We start from the raw sequence: 27,764 nt of genomic DNA, 5'->3' as shown, positions 1-27,764 counted from the left end.
ATTTGGGGCGGGGTGCGGAAGTGAAGGTTTGGGACTACGGAGAGCTGCCTTAGAGGGCAAAGAAGGAGGGGCAGGGGTGGGACAGGGGGAGGGTTTCCCAAGGAGGGGGCGGCTATGGCAGTTGCAAGGCGGCAACGGCGCCAGAGACGGAGCGCGCGCCCGGCTTTGAATGAGCGGGACTGGGACTGAACGGCAGGAGCGCGAGCTCGAGGAAGAGATCGGCAGCGCGCGTGCGCGCGCCTTGTGTGCGCGCGCGGCCCGCGGCAGCTCGGAGCCTCCGCCGGGCGGGCGGGGAGGGGGAGGGGCAGGTGAGTGTGTGCGGCTCGCGCGCTCCCGCGAGGGGCTTCCCTCCCCCACCCTCACCCCGATTCTGACCCGGGCCCTGGGGGAGGGGGAGTGTCCTTTGCCCTTCCTGGGTTAGCCCTCCTTTCTGCCCTGCACTTCGCGTCCTTCCTCCTCCCTTTCGCCCCTCCGCCCAGTTTCCCCCCACCCTAGCCGGCTGCAACTCTGGGGTACTGTTTCCGGGTCAGGTTGACCTCTGGGGTGAGGGAATCGCGACCCGAAGCGGCCGCTGGCGCGCAGCCCTCACCATGCCACGCTCACGCGTGGGGGACTGGCCTGCGGTGCGCCGGCCCAGAAACCCCGGAGCCCCTAAATCTGCCCTCCACAGGGAAATTTTCCCGTTCTTCCTGCCCTTCCTCTACAGGCCTTGCTCCTTCCCTGGCAGATTTTTTCAAAACCCTACTCCCAGCCTTCTGGGCACCCACTAGGAGCAATTAAGAGCGTTTCACAAAAGGCGGTGCGCATGGCGTCGGATTGTGTAACCTGAAATCGCTCCTGTCACTTTTCTCATCTGTACAGTGGGCATGATTTTTTTTTTTTTTTCATCAGACAATTTCAGGTGGGTAATCTGAAGTTAAAGCATTTTGGTTCTAAAACTCCTTACGTTTGAATCTTTCAGGAGACTTTTCTCTGCCTTTGTAAGAGCCTCAGTGGTGTCACGTATTGAGGGCCTGACTGAGTTGTCAGAGATGATCCGGTGTTCCGACTTTACAACCCTCTCTCACATTCTACTTCTAGTTCCCCTTCACTTGCCGCTGCCGAAGTCAGCTTTTTCAAATTTAAGTGAGTTTGGGTAGATTTTATTTTTGGAGGCTTGTAATACACCTTCGCTTACCTCAGAGAGTTACAAGCTTAATTTGAGGATAATCTGTATTGGATCAGATAGTATGGTGTTTCAACATTTTCAAAATCAAAAATACGTTTTAAAGATACAGCAGTGAATGACCTATTTGGTATGTAACAACATAGACCTTGGTTTGGTTTATTTAAGGAATTGTGATGTAGGAACTGTACTCAAAAGATGCACAGTTTACATGGAATGATACAGAAGAAAGATAAATTTAATCTTTCCGTTTCAAATGCAGCATTCTTTAAAATTTTAGGTGAATCTTTTTCACTTGACATAGCCAAACTATCATTACTGTTGATTTCCTAGAGACGTAGTTTGTCCAGAAGGCCTGAGATTAGGTTGCTTCATGGTTCTGAACCTTACTTCTGCTATATGTAAAGTTTTTGTGTTTTTGTAGTAATTTTTAAGGAAGTTTTATTATATTAGCATTTCTCAGTTCTAGAAAGTACTTTGAAGCAGTTAAAATGCAGTAGTTTAAGATGTGTACTTCTCAGATTGGTGATCTAGAGAGCATTTCAAAAATCAAGTGAGGCACTGAATGTAAAATTAAAGAAGAGGCTTCTTAAATGATATGTGGTATGAGAAGAGCCTGGGCTTTTGCATTTAGGGGTCTCTTTAAATTCTGGGTGAGTGAATCTGGGCATCATTAGCAATTGAGGTCAGCCTCATCTGTTAAATGGGAATAGTGAAACTTACCTTTTTCGTTTTTAGGATTCCAGTAAGGCCATAGAACATACAATGTCTAGAACTTATCGCTCAAGGAATGACATTTTCCCTTCATTCAGTAAATATTTGAGTACTTACATGCTTACTTAGTGCTTGGCATGGCTAAGGCCTAGAAATACCAAACTAAGCAAAATTGATGGGGGTCCTCCTGCCCTTGTAGTGTAGTCCCTTGTAGTGCTTATGACCATTGAGCAGCAAACACAGGTTTTCTCTGTTGGTTGCGTTTCCTATCACCCAGGGCAGTACCTGTTACATAGTAGGTGCTAAATATATCTATGTGTATATATATATATATATATATATATATATAGTGAATTGAATTGGAGCATTAAGTAAATATGGGTCTCAAAGAATATTCCTGCCTTCAAATCAGTGTAATTGATAAAAATTCAAAGTGTTGCTTGGTAGTTAACTTGATTACATTTTCACTAGGGTTCAGTGCAACTGGATAGTAATTTATCTTGGAAATTATAATACCGTGACTGAATTACCAGGAAATTTATTATTAGTGAGGTATTCTTGGCTTTTGAATTACATAGACCTAGGTTTGAATCTAGATCTTTGGGTGAGGGTACATGGAAACATAGGCTTACTTTCTGTGCTTCAATTCTATGAAATGAGAATAGTAATATCTCATAAGATGGTTTTATGGGTTAAGTGAAATAATACTTAGTGCTTGGCACATAGTAGCTGATCAATGAATATTCGTTTTTCTCTTTCATTAATCACTAAAGCAAATTTTCCACAGCATGAGGATATTCTTTATTGCTAGGGAGAGAATTCTATTCTGCTGGCCATAATAGATTTAGTGCTGGAACAAAATTTTAAATTTTATTTTTAGTTACCATTGAAGTCATTCAAATTGACAAATACTTATTGAACACTGACAGCACTATTTGTGGCAGGATGCTGACCATTACTACCAAGGCTTTCTATGGAATTTATTCTCTGCATTTGAGTAAATCCTTATCTCCGTCCTTCTCTATTAAATGTCCTCTCCCTTCAAAACATCCTGATAGAGTATCTCCTCAACTCTGTCCCCTTCTCCTCTAGTGCTACATACTCTATAGTTTCTTTCCTAGCTATCTTTTTTGTTTGTTTGTTTATTTATGTCTTAAAATGTAGCCTAAATCTTCATTTAGGGGAGTTTGTTTTATTTTGGTTAAGAGTTTTATTCTTGACAAATCAGCTTTAAAAATCAAGCTCTTATTCATCATCTTAATTGTTCAGCTCATTCTACTCACAATAAAGCAATCAAACCTTGTTTTCAGGTCTTATTTTGCAAATGATAACTGGAGGTAACAGGTGAATTAGATGCTCAAGGGAAGGATGAATAAGGTATGTAGAAATAATTACTGTGCAAAATAAAAAGTAAAAGTGCAGCAAGAGAAAAATGTTGGAATTAGGACTTTGCAGTAGTTCAGCAAGAACTAATAAAGGCTTATGCTAGGGAGATTGCAGTGGAATTGGGGAAGATATGAGTAGTATTAGAAAACAGAATAAGGTGTTTTTGGCAGTTTGCATGTAAGGGGGTGAAAGAAAGTGGTCAAAGTTACTGCATTATTTGAATACTAGTAAATTGCTGATGATTGGGGATGCTTTTGACTGAAGTTTGTTTTTTTGTTGTTGTTGTTTTTTTTTTTTTTTTTTTTTTGTCTTTTTAGGGCCACACCTGTGGCATATGGAAGTTCCCAGGCTAGGGGTCAAATCAGGGCTACACCACTGGCCTATACCACAGCCACAGCAACCCAGGATCTGAACCTTGTCTGTGACCTACACCACAGCTCATGGCAACACCAGATCCTTAAACCACTGAGCAAGGCCAGGGATTGAACCTGCCTCCTCATGGATAAGGAGTCGGATTTGTTTGCCCTGAGCCATGGCGGGAACTCCTGACAGAAGTATTTAAGTTAAACAGTGAAATTCTTAATATTTAGTTTGTTCATTTCTTTTAGAGTCACTTTTTTTCATTCTCTCAATTAATAGACTGACTTCAAGCATAGGCATTCAGAAAATCTTTCAGTTCATATGACGAGACAGCCTGCACATGCACAGAATGCATGCGCATTGCTAAAAGAGAGCCTTTTGGAACTCTGTTACTCTAAAGAGTCCACTTGCCCTTTTACCCTTCTAACCCTAGAAGTAGAAAGTATTTTGCTCTGTTTAGAAGGCAGTAGTGTTAGTGGCTCTACAGAGCTGTTAGAACTAGGTACTGCAAAAGTTAACTGTGTTTTCCTTGCTTTCTGATTTTGATTTGTTTTTATTATTTATGTTTTGAAATTTTACATTAAGGTATAACACACAGGCAGTGTATATACAGTAAAGCATACTAATGTTGCTACTACTCAGATTGAGGTATAGATCTTAGTTCCCTCATACCATCCCCCTTTTGGAGGTGACCACTCTTATTTGCTGTATAATTTTTAACCTACTCAATGTAATATCTTACTAGTTGAGAAAACTATTACATGCTATTTTCAAGACTTTAGGAGGTTATATCTAGTAATAAAAATAAAATAGTCCTCTCTGCTTTAATCTACGTGAAATATATTTTGAAATAGCACATTATTAGTACAGTGATAATGTATTTATCCAGGGAGTTTTTTTATTTTTTGGTCATCTCAAGGCATATGGAGCTCCTGCGCTGGGAATCATATTCACAGTTGAGACCTATGTTTCAGCTACAGCAACTCAAGATCCTTAACCCACTGTGCTGGGCTGAGGATTAAATTTGTATGCTAGTGTTCCAGAGATGCCGCTAATCCTGTTGTGCCACAGCAGGAACTTCCAGTGAGATTTTAATATTTATAGTATATTTATAAATTTTATTGCTTATACTCATGTATATTAATTTTAAAAAACAAATCAGCATTTTAATTTTGATTAGATGGGACATACAGCTGTCCTTTTAATTTGGCTCATGATAATTAAGTTACTTCTTATTCCTTTTTAAATATGTATAGAACTGAAATCCAGATATACTGTTTGTTTTCTATTTTGGGAAAAAATATCAAATTATATTTTCCTTTTTTTGTTTTATGGAATCACTCTACTTCATATATTGGTATTAACTGACAGTAATGATTGCTTGGAAAGTTGTTCCTAATGGACCAGGAGTAAGATGAGTTTTAGTTGTGACCTTTTTATTAGCTTCTTGCCTCACATTGAGCAGAAAAGTTAATTTCAGTGTATCTTAGTTTGCTGGTTGAGAAAACTAAAAGGTTGGATGATGTATTGATATATTCAAATTATTCCAATATAAGAATCATGATTCCAAATGCTTACTAAGTAATTTTACTCCTTTGATAAATAAAAGCTGAGGAAAAGCTAAAACATAAAATTGCATTGTCAGAAACATCATTCCTCTGTGTGTGTGTTTATACCTGTAATTTCTTATAACTTAACATGTGATCTACTCTCTCTACAGTGGAGAAATGACCATTTCATGAATTAACAAATTTTAGGTTCCTTTTCCCTCTTGTGTATTTATTTTGCGACTCTGAATGAGGAAATTTATGACTACTTAATATATTTAAGTCTAATGTATTCCAAAACTCATTTTAAGAAATATTTAAGTTAGTGACTGTTAGGATAATATGTGTAGTACATATAGATGGTATAGGTGACTATAATACATAAAGAAATATTTGAAAATAGTACTGTTTTTAAAAGGCTAGCAAAATAATACCTTTTTTATCATTTTTGAGAATTTCTTATCCTGAGGTTGTATGGCTTTAAGTGGTTCCCAATTCCCTAGCATTTCTTTTATATGGAATCATATCTTTTGATTTAATCAGGGGGAGCAGTATGAGTGTCATCTTTCAGGACTCAAGCCTTAGAACCAGACTCCCTGGTTTCAAGTTCCACTTTTTTTTTTTTTTAATATGGAACGCTTCATGAACTTTCGTGTCATCCATGCGCAGGGGCCATGCTAATCTTCTCTGTTTCATTCCAGTTTTAGTATAGGTGCTGCCAAAGCTAGCACTCAAGTTCCACTTCTGTAACTTAACAGCTTTGTGTCTTAATCCCTCTGTGCCTTGGTTTCCCTATGTAAAACAGGGATAAAATAGTACTTGCCTTAAGTCCTTCATAGTGTTGTTCTGAGCATTAAATGAGTTATTACATGTAAAGCACCAAGAAGAAAGCCTGTGTTAGAAGAGTTAACTATTACGGTATGTTGAAATGCTATTGTGAAATCAGAGTTCTATTCCTAGGGAAATTCTGTAGTATGTTTCTTGTCACTAATTGACTAGTTTCCTATTAGAAGGAGTTAAAATTAATTCAAGATAATGGTGGGAGTTCCTGCTGTGGCGCATCAGGTTAAGGACCTGGCGTTGTCTCTGCAGCAGCACAGGTTTGATCCCCAGCCTGATGTAGTGGGTTAAAGATCTGGTATTGCTGTAGGTCACAGCTGCAGCTCATATTTGATCTCTGGCCTAGGAACTTCCACATGCTGTGGCTGTGGCAAAAAAAAAAAAAAAGAAAAAAATAGTATCAATTACTTCTTTTAAGATTCTAACCAGAATCTGAAAACTTTCATAAGTGACATAATATTTTTTTAAAAAGTAATATTGGAATAGATTGTTTTTACTAGGTTTTTGAGCTAAATTGACATAGAATAATTTGCATCTATTTAAAATATAAAATTTTATCAGTTTTGATGAATATATACATACCTGTGAAGCCATCACCACAGTAAAAATTGTAGGTATACCCAGGACTTTGAAAAGTATTTACTCATGCTCCTTTGTAATCCATACTTCCCACCCCTTCCTGCCCCATCCCAGGGCACCACTGACCTATTTTTCATAACTATAAATTTTTTTGTATTACCTAGAGTTTTTTTAAATAAGTGGGATCATATAGTATATATTCTTTTTTTTGGTCTGGCTTCTTTCATTCAGTATAATTATTTTGAGACATATCCATGCTATTGCTTGCAATAGTAGTTCATTGTTTTTTATTACTGGTTAGTATTCTTTCATGTGTATATACCACAGTGTGTTTATTCACTCACCTGTTGATGTATATTTGGGTTTTTCCCAGTTTGGCACTATTAAAAATAAAGCTGCTATTCAAAAACAGTATGTTTTTGTATGGCTGTATGCTTTCATTTACTTTGGATAAATTCCTAAGAGAGAATGGTCATATGGTACATGTTTGTTTAACTTTGTAAGAAACTGCCAGTTGTTTTCCAAAATAGCTGTACTATTTTACCTTCCCACTACCAGTGTATGAGAGTTATAGTTGCTCTATATCCTTAACAGTACTTGGTATTTTTAATTTGAGTCATTCTAATATGTGTGTAGTGGTTTTTTTAAGTTTTTTTCTCTTCTTTTTTTTGGCTTTTGAGGGCCACACCCGCGGCATATGGAGGTTCCCAGGCTAGGGGTCCAATCAGAGCTGTTGCCACTGGCCTACGCCAGAGCCATGGCAACGCCAGATCCAAGCCTCCTCTGCGACCCACACCACAGCCCGTGGCAACACCGGATCCCTAACCCACTGATCAAGGCCAGGGACTGAACCCAAAACCTGGTGGTTCCTAGTCAGATTTGTTTTCACTGCACCAGGACAGGAACTTCTTTTAAGTGTATTTTTAATTTGCATTTCTTTAATGATGAAAGATGTTGACCATTGTTTCATGTACTTATTTACCATTGTATACCTTCTTTTAAGTGTTCACACTTTTTGCCCATTTTTAAAAATTGTGTTGTTTCCTTATTGAATTTCGAGAGGTCCTAACATATTCTGCATACAAGTCCTTTGTCAGATCAATACTTTGCAAAGATTTTCTTCCAATCTGTGGCTTGTCTTTTTGTTCCCTTAAAGGTGTTTTGAATCATGTTCTTAATGTTTTTTCATTTAAAAAATTTTTTTGAAGTATAGCTATTTACAATGTTGTGATAATTTCTGCTATACAACAAAGTGATTCAGTTATACATACTCACACATCCATTCTCTTTCAGATTCTTTTCCCAGTAGATTACAAGTTTTTAATTTCAGTGAAGCCCACTTTATCCTTTTTTTTTATCTTATGGATTTTGCTTTTGGTGTCACATCTAAAAAAATCTTTACATAACCCAGGTGACAAAGATTTTGTCCAGTTTTATTTTTCTAGAAGTTTTGTAGTTTAGGTTTTGTATTTAGGTTTAGGATCCATTTTGACTACTTTTTTAAATGGTGTGAAATATAGATTGAAGTTTTTTGTTTTTGTAGGGTTTTTTGGCATATGGATATCCAGTTTTTCTAGCATTATTTGTCAAAAAAGACTATCCTTTCTCCACTGAATGACTTTCACATCTGCATCAAATTTCAGTTGTTCATATTTTGTGGGTCTATTTCTGTAACTTACATTCTGTTCCGTTGATCTATTTATCAATCTTGACTCCAGTACTACACCATTTTGATTACTATAGCTTTATACCAATCTTGAAATCAGGTAGTATTAGCCCTTTTACTTTATTCCTTTTTAACATTGTTTTAATTGTTAAAAGTCCCTTGCATTTCAATATGAATTTTATTTTTTTATTTTTATGGCTGCTCCCACAGATACGGAAGTTCCTGGGCCAGGGATTGAATCAAAGCTGCAACTGTGACCTACACCACAGCTGTGGTAACACTGGATCCTTTAACTCACTGTGCCCTCTGCTGGGCCAGGGAAGGAACCCTCGCCTCCACAGTGACCCAAGGCACTGCAGTCAGATTCTTAACCCATTGTGCCACAGTGGGAACTCCTCTATATGAATGTTAAAGCTAGCTTGTCAAGTTGTAGAGGGAAGAGGTTGCTTTTTGAGATTTTTGATTGGGATTTCATTGAATCTGTAGTTAAGTTTGGGGAGTTTTTTATCTTAACAGTATCAACTTTTTGAGTCCTGAAAGAACTTTTTACGTTAATGAGGATCTTTTAATTTCTCTTAACAGGTATTTTATAGTTTCCAGTATACAAGGCTTTCATTAGATTTATCCCTAAGTATTTTATATTTTCCATATTCTTATAAATATTTTTTTTTTTATTTTGGTTTTTTTTTTTTTTTTTTGTCTTTTTGTCTTGTTGTTGTTGTTGTTGTTGCTATTTCTTGGGCCGCTCCCGCGGCATATGGAGGTTCCCAGGCTAGGGTTCCAATCGGAGCTGCAGCCACCGGCCTACGCCAGAGCCCCAGCAACACGGGATCCGAGCCGCGTCTGCAACCTACACCACAGCTCACGGCAACGCCGGATCGTTAACCCACTGAGCAAGGGCAGGGACCGAACCCACAACCTCATTGTTCCTAGTCGGATTCGTTAACCACTGCGCCACGACGGGAACTCCTAAATATTTTTTTTAATTTCAATTTGTGATTGTTGCTAACAAGTAAAAATACAGTTGATTATAGGTTCCATTGAATTTCCTATGTAGAGAGGCTTTTCTTTTTCCTTTCCAATCTGAATGCCTTTTATTTTCTTTTCTTGTTTGATTGCACTGGCTAGAAGCTCTGCTACAATGTTGAGTAGACGTGATGAAAGCAAATGTGCTTTTGTTGTTCATTATCCTAGGTAGGAGGTGTCTAGTTTTTCACCATTAAGTCTCATTTACTATTGACTTTTCATAGATGTCCTTGATCAGGTTGAAGAAGTTCTATATCTAGCTGGTTGTGAATTTTTAAGTTTTGGGTCTGTTTCATAAAATATTAATCTCCATTTTTCTGGTAATGTCTTTGGTCTGATTAGTATAATGTGTAATGTGTAATGCTAGCCTCAAAGAATGTATTGGTAAGTAATCCCTCTCCTTCAGTTTTCTGGCAGTTTGTTGTAGAATTGGTATTGCCTTATAAGCATTTGGTAGAATTGACTGATGAAGCCATCTGGGCTAGGGGGATTTTTAACTACAAATTCAGTTTCTTTAATAAATTAAGAAATTTTCATGTTATTTATTCATGCTGTGCTTCTGTATAATTTGTTTTTTTCAAGGAACTGCCCATTTCATCTCATTTATCAAATATTAGTATAAAGTTCTTATCCTCTTCATTTCTAGACTCTCTAGTAATGTCACTTGTTGTTCATGATATTGGCATATATATATATAATGGCATATATATATATAATGGCAACTTTTCAAGCTGACTTTAGAACACGAGTATAGCTTATGAAATCACCTTAATGCATTTATTTTTGTGCTTTTTTCAACAGGTTATAGGCATATATATATTTTTAGGGCCATACTTGTGGCACATGGAGGTTCCCAAGCTAGGGGTCGAATCAGAGCTGTAGCTGCCGGCCTCTACCACAGCACGGGATCTGAGCTGCCTCTGCAACCTACACCACAGCTCACAGCAACTTCAGATCCTTAACCCACTGAGTGAGGCCAGGGATCAAACCCATGTCCTCATGGATACTAGTCAGGTTCATTAACCACTGAGCCACGATGGGAACTCCCTATTAGGGACATACATATTTTAGATTGTTACGTACTTTTGATTAACTAACCTCTTTATCATTATGAAATGAATACTTTTATGCCTGTTAATATTATTTTCCCTAAAATCTACTTTCTGCACTAAAATAGTCACTTTATAGTGTTAGCATGGCATATTTTCCCCTTATCCTTTTGCTTTTAACCTATTTATGTTTTTACATTTAAAGTACACTTTTTTTTTTAAATTAATTTTTGTTGTTGTTTTTTTAGGGCTGCACCCACAGCATATGGAGATTCCCAGGCTAGGGGTCCATTCAGAGTTATAGCCACTGGCCTACACCAGAGCCACAGCAACACAGGATCCGAGCTGCATCTGTGACCTACACCACAGCTCACGGCAACACCGGATCCTTAACCCATCCTCATGGATGCTAGTCAGGTTCATTAACCACTGAGCCATGACTGGAATTCCTAAAATACATTTTTAATAGGCAGCATATAATGATATAATTGCTTTATTTATTATTTATTAATTTATTTTTGTCTTTTTAGGGCCATACCTGTGGCATATGGAAGTTCCCAGGCTAGGGGTCGAATCAGAGCTATTGCTGCTGGCCTATGCCACAGCCATGGCAATGCTGGATCCTTAACCCACTGAGTGAGATCAGGGATCAAACTTGTGACCTCATGGATGCTAGTCAGATTCGTTTCCACTGAGCCATGACAGGAACTCCTAATTGCTTTTTTAATCAAGCCTAGCCATCTGTGGCTTTAAATTTGCATTTAATGAGATTATTGATCTCATTGGGTTTAATTCTATCATCTTTCTATTTGTTGTCCCATCTAATATTTGTTCTCCTTTATTTTCTGCTGCCTTTCCTTTTGAGTATTTTTTATTCTCTCTTTTAGTTTATTAGCTATAATTAGACTTTACCCCTTAGAAAATATGATTTAATTGATTTACTAAGGGTGACTCCAGTTATCATTATTTCTTTAAATATATGAATCACTGGACTAGGTAAGCTCTATAGTTATGTTCAGTTTACTAGCTATGTGCCTTAAGTATTTTTCCTCTCAATTTCTTCAGCTACAAAATGGATATGATAAAATGTATCTACCTAGAAGTTAAAAATTTAAAGATTCTTTGGGAGTTCCCCTTGTGGCTCAGCAGGTTAATGACCTGATGTCTGTGAGGATGCAGTTCCTTACCTGGCCTCACTCAGTGGGTTAAGGATCTGGCATTACTGCAAACTGCAGCATAGGTCACAGATACAGCTTGGATCTGATATTGCCGTGGCTGTGGTAGATTCCAGCTGCAGTTCCAGTTTGACCCCTGACCTGGGAACTTCCATATGCCGCAGTATGGTCACAGAAAGAAAAAAAAAAAAAAGACATTTCGAATAGTACTATTAATGTTCCTATGATTCAAATTTCAAAAGGTATAGAAGACAATATATACTGTTTTATACTTTTTGATTTTTCATTTTTATTAGAAATATAAACAGATAATTTAAGTACAATTACTTTTAAAAAATCATTCAGAATATTTTGAAAAGATTTTTTCCACTCAGTTATTGAAAGCGCTTCAAAACTTTCTTTTCAGGATGATTTACATTTAAAATTTACTGTGTTATATTTGTGCTTTCTAAAGGAAAGTAAAAGATATGTCTGATTTTTACAGTTCCTAATAGTACTTTTCAGGCTGACTTTAGAACATGAGTATAGCTTATGAAATCACCTTGATGCATTTATTTTTGTGCTTTTTTCAACAGGTTTTTGATTCCCACCATGGCTATCACACAGTTTCGGTTATTTAAAGTTTGTACCTGCCTAGCAACAGTATTCTCATTCCTAAAAAGATTAATATGCAGGTAAACAAATTTTATGTTCAAATTGATCTGGTTATCTTCTTGCTGATTTTAGATACCTTCATAATTACAGAAAGGCAGAGATACTATATTTAAGCTAAATATCTTGATCGTAGCATTCATTTCATTAATCTCTAGTAAAACAATACTAATAAAAATATACTTTTTTTCAGATTTTTATTTACTTTATATATTTTTTCAAATATAGAAAGTAGAGGTTCAATTCGTTTCATTCATTCAGATTCTTATATCTTTCCTTAAAATGACATCCTTGGTACTATATAATTTCAGAGATAAGCAAACTAACTTTCGGTATTACAGTCATCAGAAAGATTTTATGTACATAATTGTTTTATTATCAAGATGTTTTGAGATAGGTGGAATTAAGTATTTCTTTACGTACTACATCATGAGTATTATTTTTATATTAAAAAAAAACTTGAACAGAGAAACCCCAAACAAAATTGTTTGTTTTTTCTATCTCTTAAATAATATTCCAGAATGTACAGGTAGTCCCAGGTAGATAGGTCCTTGTGCTTCAGTAAGTCATTCAGAGACTCAGATTCCTTCTGTTTTGTCATACTGCCATATCATAGAGTTGTAGTTCCTAAACTGTATGCTAAGGTGCTTCAGGGCTCATATTACCACTCACAGGGGTACCATAAGATACTTTAAATTTTCCAGTAAAACACAGTGAATGTGATAGTCCACTTGTATTAAACACTGTACAAACTGTTGGCTCAAGGCAGTTCACATTTGCACTATTAGATCCTGCAGTGTTGATTTGGATGATGTTCTTGAATGTTTGAGATAAGTTTTTGCTTGCTTGTATTTGTGGTGACCTATCTTTGCAAAGCTAGGATTTTAGGTTGTAATTAAAAGCAAGTACTGAACCAAAATTCACATGGAACAGAAAATGAGAATGATGGTTTCTAATCTGATTTCAAGTATTGAGAAGCTCTTCCATATCCAGTAGGCACATCATTTCCCTAATAAGTAGTTGTGGCCATTAAAGAATGAAATAAAAATATTTTTTCTTTAAATTCATGAATTTTTTTTTTTTTCTAGTGGCTACTAAGTGGAGAGGACATCCATAAGTATTGAATTGTTTGGGCCTAATTAATAATGGAACTGTTAGGTATTTCTTTTGGCTTAGGGGTACTGTGAAAAAGGTACCAACACAGTGAGAATAGGGTAGAGTAAAGGAGGAAATGCAGGGTAGTCAGCTCTTTTTTTAGTGGGCATGATTTAGAAGTTGCCTACAATTTTGTTAACAGCCTCCTGTCCAGAGCTTAGCCACCTATCTGAAAGAGAGACTCGGAAATGTATTCTCTGACTAAATGGCCATTTCATAACTACTAAAACTCTGAGGACTAAGTGGCTTTGAATTTATTGTTAGAAGTAGCATGGTGAGAAATTAACTAGGTGAAAGCAGGATAAGAATAAGTATTAATAACCAAGAGGCTGAAGGTTAAAAGAAGTAGTTGTGTTAACAGTGGTGATAAATTTTAGGTGTTTCTCTCTTTGCAGCTGTTATTTTCTAAAACTTTTGTTGAATACAGATTACTTTTAGTATAAGATATTACATTTGATTTAAAAATATTGACATTTCTAATGTCACTATAAATTTCTCTTGTCAATGCAAATATATTTAGAATTGATTATATATTCAATTTTAAAGAAAACTGACCCTTTGTTAGAATAAGCTTTTCTTAAGTGTCAGAAGGAACCTAGATCATATGTTCTAAAACACCAGGTTTACACCATAAATTTAATAAATTATTTTTTATTCATCCTTTAAACAAAGTATGATTTCTAAACTTAGCTGACTTTACCAACTGGTTCTAAGCAGATGCTTTATAGATTATTTGAAATAAAGCAAGTGATTAATCATTTATAATAGCTACCATTTTTTAATGGCTCATTATATAGCAGGCAGTCTAGTGTCAGCTACTTTAAATATTACTTAAATTACTTTAAATATGTAAGTTACTTAAGGAGTTCCTGCTGTGGTGCAGCTGGATCAGCATCATCTTGGGAACACTGGGACTCAGGCTCAATCCCTGCCCTCCACGCTGGGTTAAGGATCTGGTGTTGCTGAAGCTGGTGTTGTCGAAGCTGCCTCTTGGATCTAATCCCTGGCCCGGGAACTCCTCAGGGCAGCCACAGGGTAATGCCTCAGGGCAGGCAAAAAAAAAGGAAAAAAAAAAATGTCAGTTATATCCTTATGACAACCTTTCGAAAGTAGGTTTGAATTAGATGAGGATATTGAGGCTGAGAGGTAGGTAATTCTAACCAGAAGGAATAGATGTAACATTGAAAACCATGGTTTATACAGATTCCATAGCCCATGCTCTTAACAACTGAACGACAATGCTTATCTTGTTTAATACAGTACTTTTTCCTTCTGATTCTTAAAACTTATTTGGTACAGTTTATAGTTCAACCCAGGGATTTTCAAACTTTTGAATAGTTTAATAGGTAACTTAACAAGAAACCAACTATATAAAACAAACAAAAGCCAGGTTACCCTGGTTAAAACAGCCTAAGTATCCCAGAGCTTCACCTATAGAATTCACAAGTGCTCTCAGGAATATTGTTTGCATTTTTGTTTTTGGCTTTATATTCCTCCTGAGTTTGACTGTCATTCTGAGTCCTCAGCCAAAAAGCAGTTGTATTATCCTGCCCAGTATTTTAAAAAACATTTGAAAGACATCTGATACATGCTTTTTTCTTTTCATACCCTAACAAACAACTGTTAATTATTAAAATAAATAATTCAAAAATTGAAAAAGACCTTCTCTTATAAGACTCTAATTTGTTGTCTGTAGTGCTTTTACCCATGCTTGTTTTGATAGTTCTCGAAATAAGTGATTTCATTTTTGTAGATCTGGCAGAGGACGAAAGTTAAGTGGAGACCAAATAACTTTGCCAACTACAGTTGATTATTCATCAGTTCCTAAGCAGGTAATTTTTTTAAAGGTTGAATAAGTGTTTCAAAACCATATTTTTCAAACAGGATTGCAGACCATTAGTTTGTCATGAAATTAATTGGTAGTCGTTGTCAGGATTTTTGTTGTTGTTATTGTTAATTTTTTTTATTCTAAATTTTTAATTTTGTTTTTTATTTTCTATTTCTTTGCTGAGATTTTCTAATTTTTTTCCATTAGTTTTAAGAGTGTTTCGTGTTGCCTACTGGAACATTTTAAAATTTATTTTAAAGTCTTAGATAATTCCAACATTTATATCATCTTGGGGTTAGTGTCTGTTGATTGACTTTTTCCATTCAAGTTGAGATTTCTTGATTCTTTGCTGAATAATTTCAGATTATATCATGGATATTTTGAATATTATGTTTGAGACTATCTTATTAAAATCCTATGAAGAATGTTATTATTTATTATTTTATTAGTCAGTGAACCTGGTTAAGCTTAGTTTGCAAGCTCCAGTACTCCTGTGGACTGTAGTTTTAATGTCCGTTCAATTTTCAAAGCATTTTGTTTTGTTTTGTTTTTTAATGGATAGAACAGACTGTGTAACTCACAGTAGGAGTATTTTTTAAGACTTTTGATCTAGTTTTGGTATGTGATGTAAAATTTATGTTTCAGAAAGGTTTGAAAACCAGCGTTTTAGAAAGCTCATTTTTCTAGTAAATGATGAATGAGGCATTAATTAGGTAGCTGTTTTGTGGTTGACAATATTGATCATTTAAATTTAGGCAGATGTTGAAGAGTGGACTTCCTGGGATGAAGATGCACCCACAAGTGTAAAGATTGAAGGAGGGAATGGGAATGTGGCAACGCAACAAAATGCTTTAGAACAACTTGAGCCTGACTATTTTAAAGACATGACACCAACTATAAGGAAAACCCAGAAAGTATGTTAAAGATTTGTGCTTTTGGAGATTAAATAATTAAACTAAATCTTCAGATTCCTATAATTTAAATTAGTGTACTTAGTATTTGTTAGAAAGCCTATTTCTAATTATCAGTTGTGTTTTCTGTCATGTTAAACAAGTTTATACACTCAAGTGATTTGAATATAGATCTAGTAAATTGTACCCTAAGTCTTTTAAAATTGTATCTAAGCATTTATAGAACTCCTATTGCAATGTCAGATTCTAGACTCCAGTCTCTGCTATGGAGACTAAGCTGAATAAGATACAGTTCCAACCTTAAAAGAGTTCCTAGTTTAGTGATGTCTACAAACTGAGTAGTTTTCATTGTTTCATAACCATTATAAAACTGTAGCAAGGCTCTGAGAACTTAAAGTAATTGTGGGTTTGTATAGTCATCCACACTTGATTTTATCCCTTTTGAGTCAAATATGGACGGTCACTTAAAGATGCAAGGAATTATTAGAGAAAGAACAATGGCTGTTTTCCTTTCTTTTTGTCAATGTAGTACTTAGAATTTTTTTTTTCAGGGCTGCACCCACAGTATATGGAGGTTCCCAGGCTAGGGGTCAAATCGGAGCTATAGCTGCAGGCCTACACCACAGCCACAACAATTTGACCTACGCCACAGCCCATGGCACTGCCAGATTCTTAACCCACTGAGCAAGGCTAGGGATAGATCCTGTGTCCTCATGGATACTAGTCAGATTTGTTTCTGCTAAGAACTCCAGTTCTTATACATTTAAAAAAATTTTTTTAAGTCAAAGAATATAGAAAAGCTTATAATGAAAAGCAATGGACTTCTGCCCCATCATTCTTCATACCAATTCTACTTCCCAGAAGCAGCCACTCACAGAACTTTTTGTGTTTGGGCTTCTAGTATTTTTTTTTTATCATATTTGTACACAGTATTCTTGTATTGCTGTGTCTTGATCTACCAATCACAGATATTGTCCACTGACTGCATACGATGGTAAATGGGGGTTTATTTCATACCATCCTTCCCCTCTTATCCCTCTTTCAAATACTGTAATGTTATTATTCCAATCTACCTCATCAGTCTTTCTGTTTCAAAAAAATACTCTTAAAGTTCCATTTTTTATTCAATCAAGCATAGAAAATAATTTTTATAAATACTTCATAAAATGAAGACATTATCTATTCCACAATTTACTTACAGGGTTGTTCACCCTCTTCTACCTCCAGCCAGTTTCAGCTATACATTTATTTTTAGATTTTCAAGGCTGATAACATTTACATATGCAATCATAATTGTTTTTGTTGAATTGCCCAAATGTCTCAGTGCTGAAAAGCATTAAGTTGTTTATTTTTCAAGGAGTTTTAAGTTATTTTCTTAGTAGATGAGTACCTTTTATTTTGAAAGTCTGTTGCTGCTCTTAACAGGAACTCAGGATATTACAATAGTACCTTAAATTAGAATGAAAATGCTTTTTTTTTCGCCTTTTCTAGGGCTGCTTCTGTGGCATATGGAGGTTCCCAGGCTAGGGGTTTAATCGGAGCTGTAGTCACTGGCCTATGCCAGGGCCACAGCAACGCGGGATCCGAGCTGCATCTGCAACCTACACCACAGCTCATGGCAACCCACTGAGCAAGGCCAGGGATCAAACCGCAACCTCATGGTTCCTAGTCGGATTCATTAACCACTGGGCCACGACAGGAACTCCTGAAAATGCTTTAAGTTACAAAGCTAATACTACAGGCCTGAAAGAGTTGATGTATTCCTAGATATCTACATGCTTAGAGAACTGGTTATACTTTTGGTAGGATCTGATACATGTTCTTATTTAATACAGTGACTAAAAATGCCTAGTTATATTTTAGGAGTCTAGGGAACGTAGGGAAAAAAGGAGGAAGAGGAAAATTTGTTTTAGAAAAAAGTGAAATGTAATTTTTCTTAGAATATAACTGATTTGTGTGATAGTTGCCTGAGAATTTTGGTGCTCTTTATAGAATTTGGGGAAAAAAAATTCTACATTGTAAATTTTAAAAGAAGAAAGGTAGCACATTTTAAATAATTATAAAATGCTTTTGTCAGTTAATGCATTTGTCCGTTTTTATGTGTGATGCGTAAAATATTCCTGTAATTCTCTTTCAATTAATCTTTCAGATCATTATTAAGAAGAGAGAACCATTAAATTTTGGCATCCCAGATGGTAGCACAGGTTTCTCTAGTAGGCTAGCAGCTACACAAGATATGCCTTTTATTCATCAGTCTGTAAGTATGTTCATGCTATCTAGGCAAGAGTTTTTCTTTTTCGTTTCTCTTTTCTTTAAAGAAGAAAAAAATTAAAATGAATTGAACATAGTATTTGTATTTGTATGACTTTGAAACAGGCTTAGCCTATCAAGAGAGGTTACCAATCCTAACCTTTTGATATTATAAATTACATCAGATACTAAGATCAGAGTTCGTTGTATACATAAAAGGTAGAGACAGAATGTTATTTAAAAATACGACCTTTAAAGGTATTACCACTAAAATTTAACTTAAAAAGCAGGGTTTTTTTAAGTATGTTATGAATTTTTCCCTAGTAGAATATATTTACATTTAAAGTGGGGTTTAACTTAAAATGGATTTGACTTAAATACAACACTTTAAAGAACAAAAGCAGTGAGGACAATATATAACTTTTTTAGTCTTGGAGGCTATCAGAATCAGCTTTGAATTTTTTAAAACATACCCTGTCCTAAACCCCTCCCCATACCCCAGCTTTTAAGTATGTTTTGAGTGATTAATTATTGATTAGTAATTGTTGATTGCTTGATTATATAAGTTATCTACTGTTGTATAACAACCTTGCATTTAGTGGTTTGGACAACAATAAATGTTCTTATCTCTTATAGTTTCAGGAATCCAGGGGTGACTAAACTGGGTGGTTCTGGCTCAGGTTTCTCATGAGTTTCTAAGCAAGTCATTGCTGAAGCTATGGCTGTCTGGGGGCTTGGCTGGGATTGGAGGATTCATTTCAAAGGCGGCTCACTTACATGCCTGGTAGATTAATGTTCCTTAACTGCACGAAGCCTTAGTTCCCTGCCATGGACTTCGCCATAGGGCTGCTTGAGTAGCCCTTATGATGTAACCACTGACTTTCACAGAACAAATGATCACTGAGAAAAAGAGTGGAAGGCATGCAGGGGTGAAAAAATGCCTGTTTATGACTTAATCTTCTAAGCGAAACACTGCCGCCTCTACATTATTTTATTCATTGAAAGCTAGTCACTAAATCCAGCTGACATACAAGGGGAGAGGAATTAAGCTCCACCTCTTGAAGAAGGAGTGTCAAAAAATTTGCGTAGTGTTATTTTTTTCTTTTTACGGCCACACCTGCAGCATGTGGAAGTTCCTGGGCCAGGAGTCGAATCAGAGCTGCAGCTGCGACTTTTGCCTTATCTGTGGCAATGTTGGATCCTTAACCCACTGAGTAAGGCCAGGTATCAAACCTGCATCTTCACAGAGACAACATCGGGTCCTAAAACCACTGAGCCACAATGGGAGCTCCATTGCAGACTTTGTTTTAAACCACCACTTCTATTTATTTTTCTACCTTTTTTTTAAAATTTCACAGGCACTTCCTAGGCCCCTCTTCCCAGGAGGCCCATGTATATGTATGTTTTAATTCATTTATCAAAAATTTTCCTGCTAATGCCAGATGCTGTGCTAGGTGCTGGTAATATATTAGAAAGTAAGCAAAATACGTACTCCTTGACTCAGAAGAATGTATTTTATTGGGAAAGACACAATACTAATAAGTAAATGCTCATACACATAAATATTACAATTTTTTTTTTTGGTCTTTTTTTAGGGCCACACCCATGGCATATGGAGGTTCCCAGGCTAGGAGTCTAATTGGAGCTGTAGCTGCTGGCCTACACCATAGCCACAGCAGTGCCAGATCTGAACCGCATCTGTGACCTACACCACAGCTCACTGCAAGGCCGGGTCCTTAACCCACTGAGTGAGGCCAGGGATCAAACCTGAAACTTCATGGTTCCTCGTCAGATTCGTTTCCACTGCGCCACAATGGGAACTCCCAATATTACAAATTTTGATAACTCTTCTGAAGTTACATGATGTTATGAGAGCGTAATAGCACTGCAGATAATTTCTGTAAAAGAGCATGGCATCATAGTATTTAGTTTTTCATTTTGTATTTCTGAATTTTAAACTTCATTTATGTTTGATCCATATTGGAGAAGTGGTTCAAGCTTTCTCACTGAATTAATACATTTGCCACCTAGCCATAATTGTAAGTAATTATAATGCTGATGTAGTAGCTTATTATTAGGTTAAAAATGTGAACCGCTTACAGGGTTTAGAAGAGGTAGTTTCCAATGCTGTTCCCAGATATTTCCCTACCAAGCAGGCAGGATACAGGGGCATTACCTACAAAGAATGGGAACTTACTGCACTTTGTGCTCTACACCAAAAATACCTTACTGCCCATTCCACAAATTATATTCCTCTTTAAATTGCACATTCTTCCTGGAATTCATCATTTGAACTGTTGTGATTGCTCTTTTTAAAACTAAGGAAGTTAACTTTTTTTCTGTTAGTTTTACACTTTTCAGTTTTTTATCAGCTTTATAGTTTGGTTTCAGAGTTTTTGATGGACAGATGTATTTAGTTTTACGTAGCAAATCTGTCAACTACAGCTTTTTCTTTTTTACTTAAAAGACCATCTCTACTAAAGGATCAGGCACTCTTTTTTTAATAGGCTTAGTAGTTACACCTTTTTTATATCAAATTGTTTTATACATTAAAAGTCAAACACCTCAGTAGAAAAATGGGTAAATTTGCAAATAAGAAATAGACATATTCTGATAACATGAAGAATCAAGTTTGATCTTATTATTTCTTAAAGAAATTCAAAGTAAAATAACAAGACACATTTTAAACCTTAACATATTAGCAAAGGTGGAAAAGAAGGCAATCAGCTACTCCTACTGACAAAAATACAAAGAAACTAGACTTCCACCTCTTGCTGTTAGGAGGATATGTCGGTGTGACTTTTCAAGAGAGTCATTTATATTTTGTCTCAGTGACTTTAAAACCCTTTTTCTTTGATTTAGGTGATTTTCTTTTAGAAATTTATATGAAACAGATAATCAGAAATAGTTTAAAGATAATTTTAACAGAGATGGCATTTCATTTATGATTAGGAGCAGAAAAATTCAACACATTTTATTTCGATTTTAGGTGTAAGTACTCAAACGAGAATATAATAAATCTGTTCACAGGTTAGTGCCAGTTATTTTGTGCATGTAATCTTTTCCCCACCAACTTAACATTCCAGGATGAGCATTTTCATTGGTTTGTGGAAGTAAAAGGTGAACTTTTAGAGATCTGGGGAATAGTGGGAGGTAGTGTGGCCAACCCGATGGTGTCAAATAAGTAGGACAGGCAAAAAGAAGCACAATATAGAAATTGCCCTTTAAAGAGTAAATTTTGCCTGACTTATCATGTTTGCTTGGGACCCAGACAGTAAGTGCCACTGAAAAATCTAGAAATTACTTGTGCTTAAATGGAAGTGACTATGCTAGTTGGGAAACTTTGGTTCTTCCAGTTCGTCTCCCCAGAACAGTGTAGTCCAGTCAAGCATTTCTAATCCAGTCTGAGACCAGCCTGTCTCTTTTTCCTCCACCCCTACTCCTCCTCCTTACTGAAAAGAGAAACAGAAAAAAAAAAAAAAAAAAATGTTCTACTCTTGTCTATTCCAAACTAAAGTAGGCAAAAAAAAAAAAAAAAAAAAAAAGTTAGTATAAAAGGAGTATCCTTTAAAATGTAAAATAGGAAGAAAGCTGGACTTGCCAGGACTGTTGAGTACCAAGGCCATGCGTTTCAGGAAGCCCCTCTTCCAGGTAAAACCAGAGGCAATCATTTGAGCCTGTGTAGCATGTGATAAGAAAGTGGAGAAGACAGAACAGTGAGAAGGTCTGAGTTATGCTTTAAAAGATACTCTTCTTAACTGGTGAGTAGAAAAAGGATGGCTTTTGACTATCATAATTTTGTTTTGTTTTGTTTTATTGTAGCCTGAATTAGGTGATTTGGATACCTGGCAGGAAAATACCAATGCATGGGAAGAAGAAGAAGATGCAGCCTGGCAAGCTGAAGAAGTTCTGAGGTATCTGAGTAATATTTACACTGCAGCCTGAGTAGAACTGGTTTTGTTCATGTTACATTTAAGGTCAAGAAACTTTATTCTGCCAAATGTTACATTTTTCTTCATTCTCATTGGAACCTTAGGTATTGAAACTTACGGGATACTTTTTTGTAGTTCAGACTACATATGCGACTTTATATAATTAAAACCTTACGGAAACCAAGAATTTAAAGCATTATAGATAAAAAGAATAATTAATTAATGGAGAATGAGATGTTTTACATGTATACACCATATTGCACTATAGGCTTTATACATCATTCCCTTATAAAATATACTAATCTCTTGGAATATCCTACTATGAAATATGAATCACAACAGTTTATGTTCTCTAGGTCAGAAATTATACCTTTAGTTTTATTTTCCCATAGTCTAGCATGGTTCCAGCACCGCTCATTTGAATATAACAGTGTATAGCACTGATATTTGAAAATTACTTGTATTGCACTCCACATTTGTATGTGTAGCTCAGCTGATATACTTGAAAGCCCTGAGGTAGGTAACGTAAGTCAGGAACTTACTGCACATTCTACAGAAAATATTCTAGAAGTTTTCAAGTTTGTTTTTGTTGGTTATGTTCTTATTTCTTTGTTTTTGTGAGCAAGAAACTTAATGCTTGCTACTACTACATTAAGTCAAAGGATAGGAAGAAATTTACTTTAAGAAAGTCTGTGACTATCATCACTAATGAAAATTTAGACCTGAAATGTATCTAAAATACTTTTTCATTTTTAAAGATTATAAAGTTCAGTGATATTGTTTTTTCAAATATTGGTTTATAATTGGGAAAAAAATGAATTACCCTTTATCTGATTATCTTAACAAAATAACTGCTTTCATTTTTGTATTTTCCTTTCCTGTCTTTACCAATAAATTGCAGTTACCTTGAACAAGCAGCAGAGGGTGCAGTTAAATAACTGGGAGGCTGACCTATTTTTGGTTTTGCCCTTAACTGTTTTCTGCATATTTTTTTAAATTTTTTGCAGAAACAGGTCACATTATAAAAGTCAAAGTTGTGAGTGTTTTAAATATTTAGTTTATGTTTGATAATTAGTCAGTGTAAAGGAAATGGTTTTAAAATTTGTTGTGGAAATTTTGTAAAATTTGATGTAAAATCCCATTGTGATTCAGCAGTAACAAACCTGACTAGTATCCATGAGGATGGTAGTTCGATCCCTGGCCTCACTCAGTGGGTTAAGGATCCACCATTGCTGGAACTGTGGCGTAGGTTGCAGATGCAGCTGGGATCCTGCAATTGCTGTGGCTGTGGTGTAGGCCAACAGCTGTATCTCTGATTTGACCCCTAACCTGGGAACTTTCATATGCCACAGGTGCTGCCCTAAAAAGACTAAAATAAAATAAAATTTGTTGTAAACAGCAGTATTTATGTTGCATGGATCATCAGAGATATAACCTATTTTCTTTTTTCATCCTGTTTCTTTTGGATAAACCATAGCTATAGAAGTCTGAATATTTAGGACATTTGGGGAATTCTAGTGATTATTGGTGTCATCAACCACAGGGATAAAGGAATAGCCCCACAAGGGTATATTCATTTTGAATCCACTAATCTTAATGACAGCACTGTATAGTTTATGAGTTCACAAGTAGTTGAACATTGACTCTACAAAACCCTTTTTCAACTGTGTCTCTTGATCCTGAGCAAAACAAGACCAAAAAACTCAAACTTAGTGCTTTTGACAAGACAGTTTGAGAGAGGGAGCCTGTTAGTAATAGACATGTTTCATTCTGCGAGTTGCCAAGTAGGGCCAAAGACACCTGGAGGCTTCTATATGTTGTTACAGCCCCCAGAATTTTAAAAGTGAATCCATAATCCATATTCTCTAACCCAGCCTGCTTCCCATTGCCACTTTATTTGTTTTATAGCATAGGGGTTTAGATCTAATCACTTGTGATGGAACATGATGGAGGATAATGTGAGGAAAAGAATGTATTTATGTGTATAACTGGGTCACTGTGCTGTACAGCAGAAATTGACAAAACATTGTAAATCAACTAATAAATATTTTTAAAATATTTATTTGTCTTTTTAGGGCCATACCCATGGCATATGGAAGTTCCCAGGCTAGGGGTTGAATCGGAGCTGCAGCTGCTGGCCTATACCACAGCCACAGTAATGTCAGATCCAAGCTGCATCTGTGACCTGTACCACAGCTCACAGAACGCCGGATCCTTAACCCAGTGAGTGGGGCCAAGGATCAAACCTGCATCCTCATGGATACTATTTGAGTTCGTTACTGCTGAGCCACAGCAGGAACTCCCCGTGTTGCCACCTTAAATACTACCAGTACTGTGATCGATATCATTAAGGAAAAAGATTCTGGTACAGTAGAGCGATTCTAGACATGTATCTGGAAGAGAAATATATTTTGTCTGCAGTAGTGTTGCCTCTTGTGCCAGAAATATTAACTGTTGATGTTTGTATTTCAGCCAGTTACTAGGTCAAAATTTGATTATCTTATTTGTTTGTAACTTAGCCAACTCTTTATAATTCTCTTTTTGTTACTGACATTTTGATGTTTTTAGTTCAGACTACCAGTTTTGCTTGAAAGTGAGCAGAGCTAGTGAAAAGTAGGGTTTTTTTTAATATTCTTTTGCAACTTGAGTTCGTTGATAGTGATGGTTAAAATGTTGCCTAAGATAAGCCTACTTTCTTGAATTCTGTTCATCTATACCTCTGGTTACTCCCATTTATAAGTGTGATTGAAAATTGTATATACATTTCACTCACTGTATTTGAACTGCCCATATATAGTAATCCACACTAGATTTTTCTGTATATAAGCCATTGTTGCCTATCTTGTGCCAGCTGTGCCCTGTAGCTGAGCTTCCTTCCTCAGCCTTGCATGCTTCTTGACTTACTTTCTCATACCCTGAACCTTCATATCCGGACTAACTTCTGTTCCTCTCCTTTTTCATACTTTATCACCCCACTCCTACTCCCACTCACCGTACAAATCAATCAATAAAGATAGAGGGGTTTAGTGATTCTGGATCAGTGGAGTTAAGGAGGGACTCGGGAGAGGTGTTTCAAAATGTGTAATTAGTAAATATCCACCATTCTTCTGCCCCTTTATTAGCACAGCTGGTCAAATTTTAATTCTTAAATAGATTTCTAGTTCTGTTTAGAAGCCAAGTCTTAAATTTCCATTTTCCTTTTGCATGTGTTCTGCACATCTGTTTTCTGGACATCCTTTAGCTGACTGTTTTTTAACTATTATTATAATGGAAGATTTAATCCTAAATATTAGGCTTTTCTGAATGGTATCAAAAAGAAGGTGTGGACTAATGGAAATAGTGTTTTTGTGAAAATAATATGAAGAAGAGAATCAGGAGATGTGGGTTCTTAAAATCCTTGTGTTTAATCTGATGGCTTTGGGCAATTCACTTAGCCTGGATGCCCCATTTTACTTATTTTTAAAACAGAGATAATACCTTTTTTTATTTTGCAAGTCATGTTCCAAGAATTAAAAGACGTACTGTTTTTGAAAATCTCTGAAATTTTCAAAGCAGTGAGAAGAATGAAGACTTTTTAAACTTACATTTGATAATAGTAAAAGGGCAGTGCTGTTTCTGGAATTTACTTGCCATTTTACCTCTGGTATTTTCTAAAAATTAAAATGCAAATACGTTTCTTTTCAGGCAGCAGAAGATAGCAGACAGGGAAAAGAGAGCAGCAGAACAACAAAGGAAGAAAATGGAAAAGGAAGCGCAGCGGCTAATGAAGAAGGAACAAAACAAAATTGGTGTGAAACTTTCATAACAAATGTTCTTCAGTTGTCATAGTGCCAGTGGGAGAAATAGGAGCTCCACAACCCAAGCAACATTTGTGTGGATCTTATAAGAGTATTTTCAGAATACAAATACACTGCTTGATTTTAACACATTCATCAGGCCATCCAGGATTCTCTCACAGTCCCTTGAACTCTTAGTGAATGAGATTCAGAGAACAAAACAGACTCATGAGACAATATTTTCTTCAACATGCTCCAGCTATAAGACAATTGTTTGCTTAAGAGAATTATTACAAATGGAATATATCAGTACCTCTTTAAGCTAGTACTACTAGCTTAATAAATGGGTGTAAATAATTTTATGGTGGGAAAGAACTCTGCTATCTGTAATGCTTTCCTTCATTATGCATAATGATAAATAATTTTAAATATTCTTTTGTTGCCATGATTACCTGACCTGAATCAGACAAACTTGCAGGGCTTGAACCTTTTATTTTTGTTGTCAGAAGCTGACGTTGGCATATATTTCCTCTAATTTGAATTGGTATTGTTCATCTTTGATATGATGTTAAGAAATTTGGTAATTTTGGTTTTCAAGAAAATGATATTAAATGCAATAATTTTATTTATCATAAACATTTTGTACATCATTTTTTGTTTTAGATGGAATTTTAATGTTATACATATTTGTAATTTATGTTGCATGTATAAACGGTGTAAATCTGCTAAAATGGCAAATTTGTTTTACATTATTATAACTTGTGAGTTTTAAAACCTATGATTAATAGTTTTTCCCCATCATTGTAGATTTTAAGATGTTATGGTATCTTTAAGTACCCTAGTTCCTCTTGCCAAAGCCATTAATTTAAAAATGCATAAAGCCTTCAGTTTCTACTATTTCAAAGCATTTAGATGATTTCTGTATCAGTTTTATATATCTGACATAATGCAGGTTATCTGTGTTGTTGACTAAGGTAACATTATTGATTCATTAAATTATAAACCAAGATAGGAATAATAATACTTCTATTTTTGAATGTTGACTAGCTCCGAAATAATTTTCAGGAAGTAGGTACAGACTGTGTTCATAAGGAAAAATGTAGATTTGATAGTTTAATATCTCATTAATTTTATTTCCATAATTAAAATACATCCAGCCTGATTTTCTATGGCTTTAGAATTTTTATATTTTTACTTTCTTAAAAGTTGTGCCCCAAATTAACATTTTCTAGGTTTTTAAAAAGTCATAAATACTCTGCAGGCCAAATACTGCTAATTTTTTTTTTTTTTTTTTTTTTAGGGCCACAGTTGCAGCATGTGGAAGTTCCCAGGAGAGGGGTCGAATCAGAGCTGTAGCTGCTGGCCTACACCATAACCACAGCAACTCCAGATCCGAGCCATGACTTCAAGCTACACTGTGGTTCACGGCAATGCCAGATCATTAACCCACTGAGCAAGACAGGGATCAAATCTTATAGATACGCATTGGATTCATTACCATTGAACCACAACAGGAACTCCATTTATTTGAATTAAAGTAATATTACTTGGTAAAATTACAAACTATATAAGCTCCCTAGGTCCTTAGCTTAAGCTACTAGATTAAATGCAGTTGTGAAATTAGTTGAAATTTAACTTTGGTAAAAACTTTCTGTTATATAGCCCCAACCCAATTTTCAGTTACCATGTTTGTTAGAGTTTTTGCCAGTAAACTCCAAATTAAACAGAATTAGACTAAAATTTTTAATACTAAA

At 35.8% G+C, this 27,764-nt stretch overlaps 1 protein-coding gene across 4 annotated transcripts; it reads left to right on the top strand.

Moving 5' to 3' along the window:
* Nucleotides 64-27,764, top strand: EBAG9 (estrogen receptor binding site associated, antigen, 9). 4 transcript variants are annotated; one of them, XM_021089010.1, is made up of 8 exons: nt 120-308; nt 707-901; nt 12,083-12,181; nt 15,067-15,145; nt 15,897-16,055; nt 18,202-18,309; nt 22,125-22,216; nt 25,919-27,764. In XM_021089010.1, the coding sequence occupies exons 2-8, from the start codon at nt 867-869 to the stop codon at nt 26,037-26,039; spliced, it is 693 nt and encodes a 230-aa protein (XP_020944669.1). In that variant the 5' UTR covers nt 120-308; nt 707-866; the 3' UTR covers nt 26,040-27,764. The 4 variants fall into 4 exon arrangements, with proteins under 4 accessions (XP_013843502.1, XP_001925549.2, XP_020944669.1 ...); XM_013988048.2 differs by lacking the exon at nt 707-901 and having other exon boundaries at nt 64-308; XM_001925514.5 differs by having other exon boundaries at nt 113-901.

The sequence above is a fragment of the Sus scrofa genome, chromosome 4, assembly GCF_000003025.6.
Source record: "Sus scrofa isolate TJ Tabasco breed Duroc chromosome 4, Sscrofa11.1, whole genome shotgun sequence".
NCBI classification, from domain to species: Eukaryota; Metazoa; Chordata; class Mammalia; order Artiodactyla; family Suidae; genus Sus; species Sus scrofa.
The sequence above is the reverse complement of the archived record's forward strand: the minus strand, read 5'-3'. Positions and strand labels throughout refer to the sequence as shown.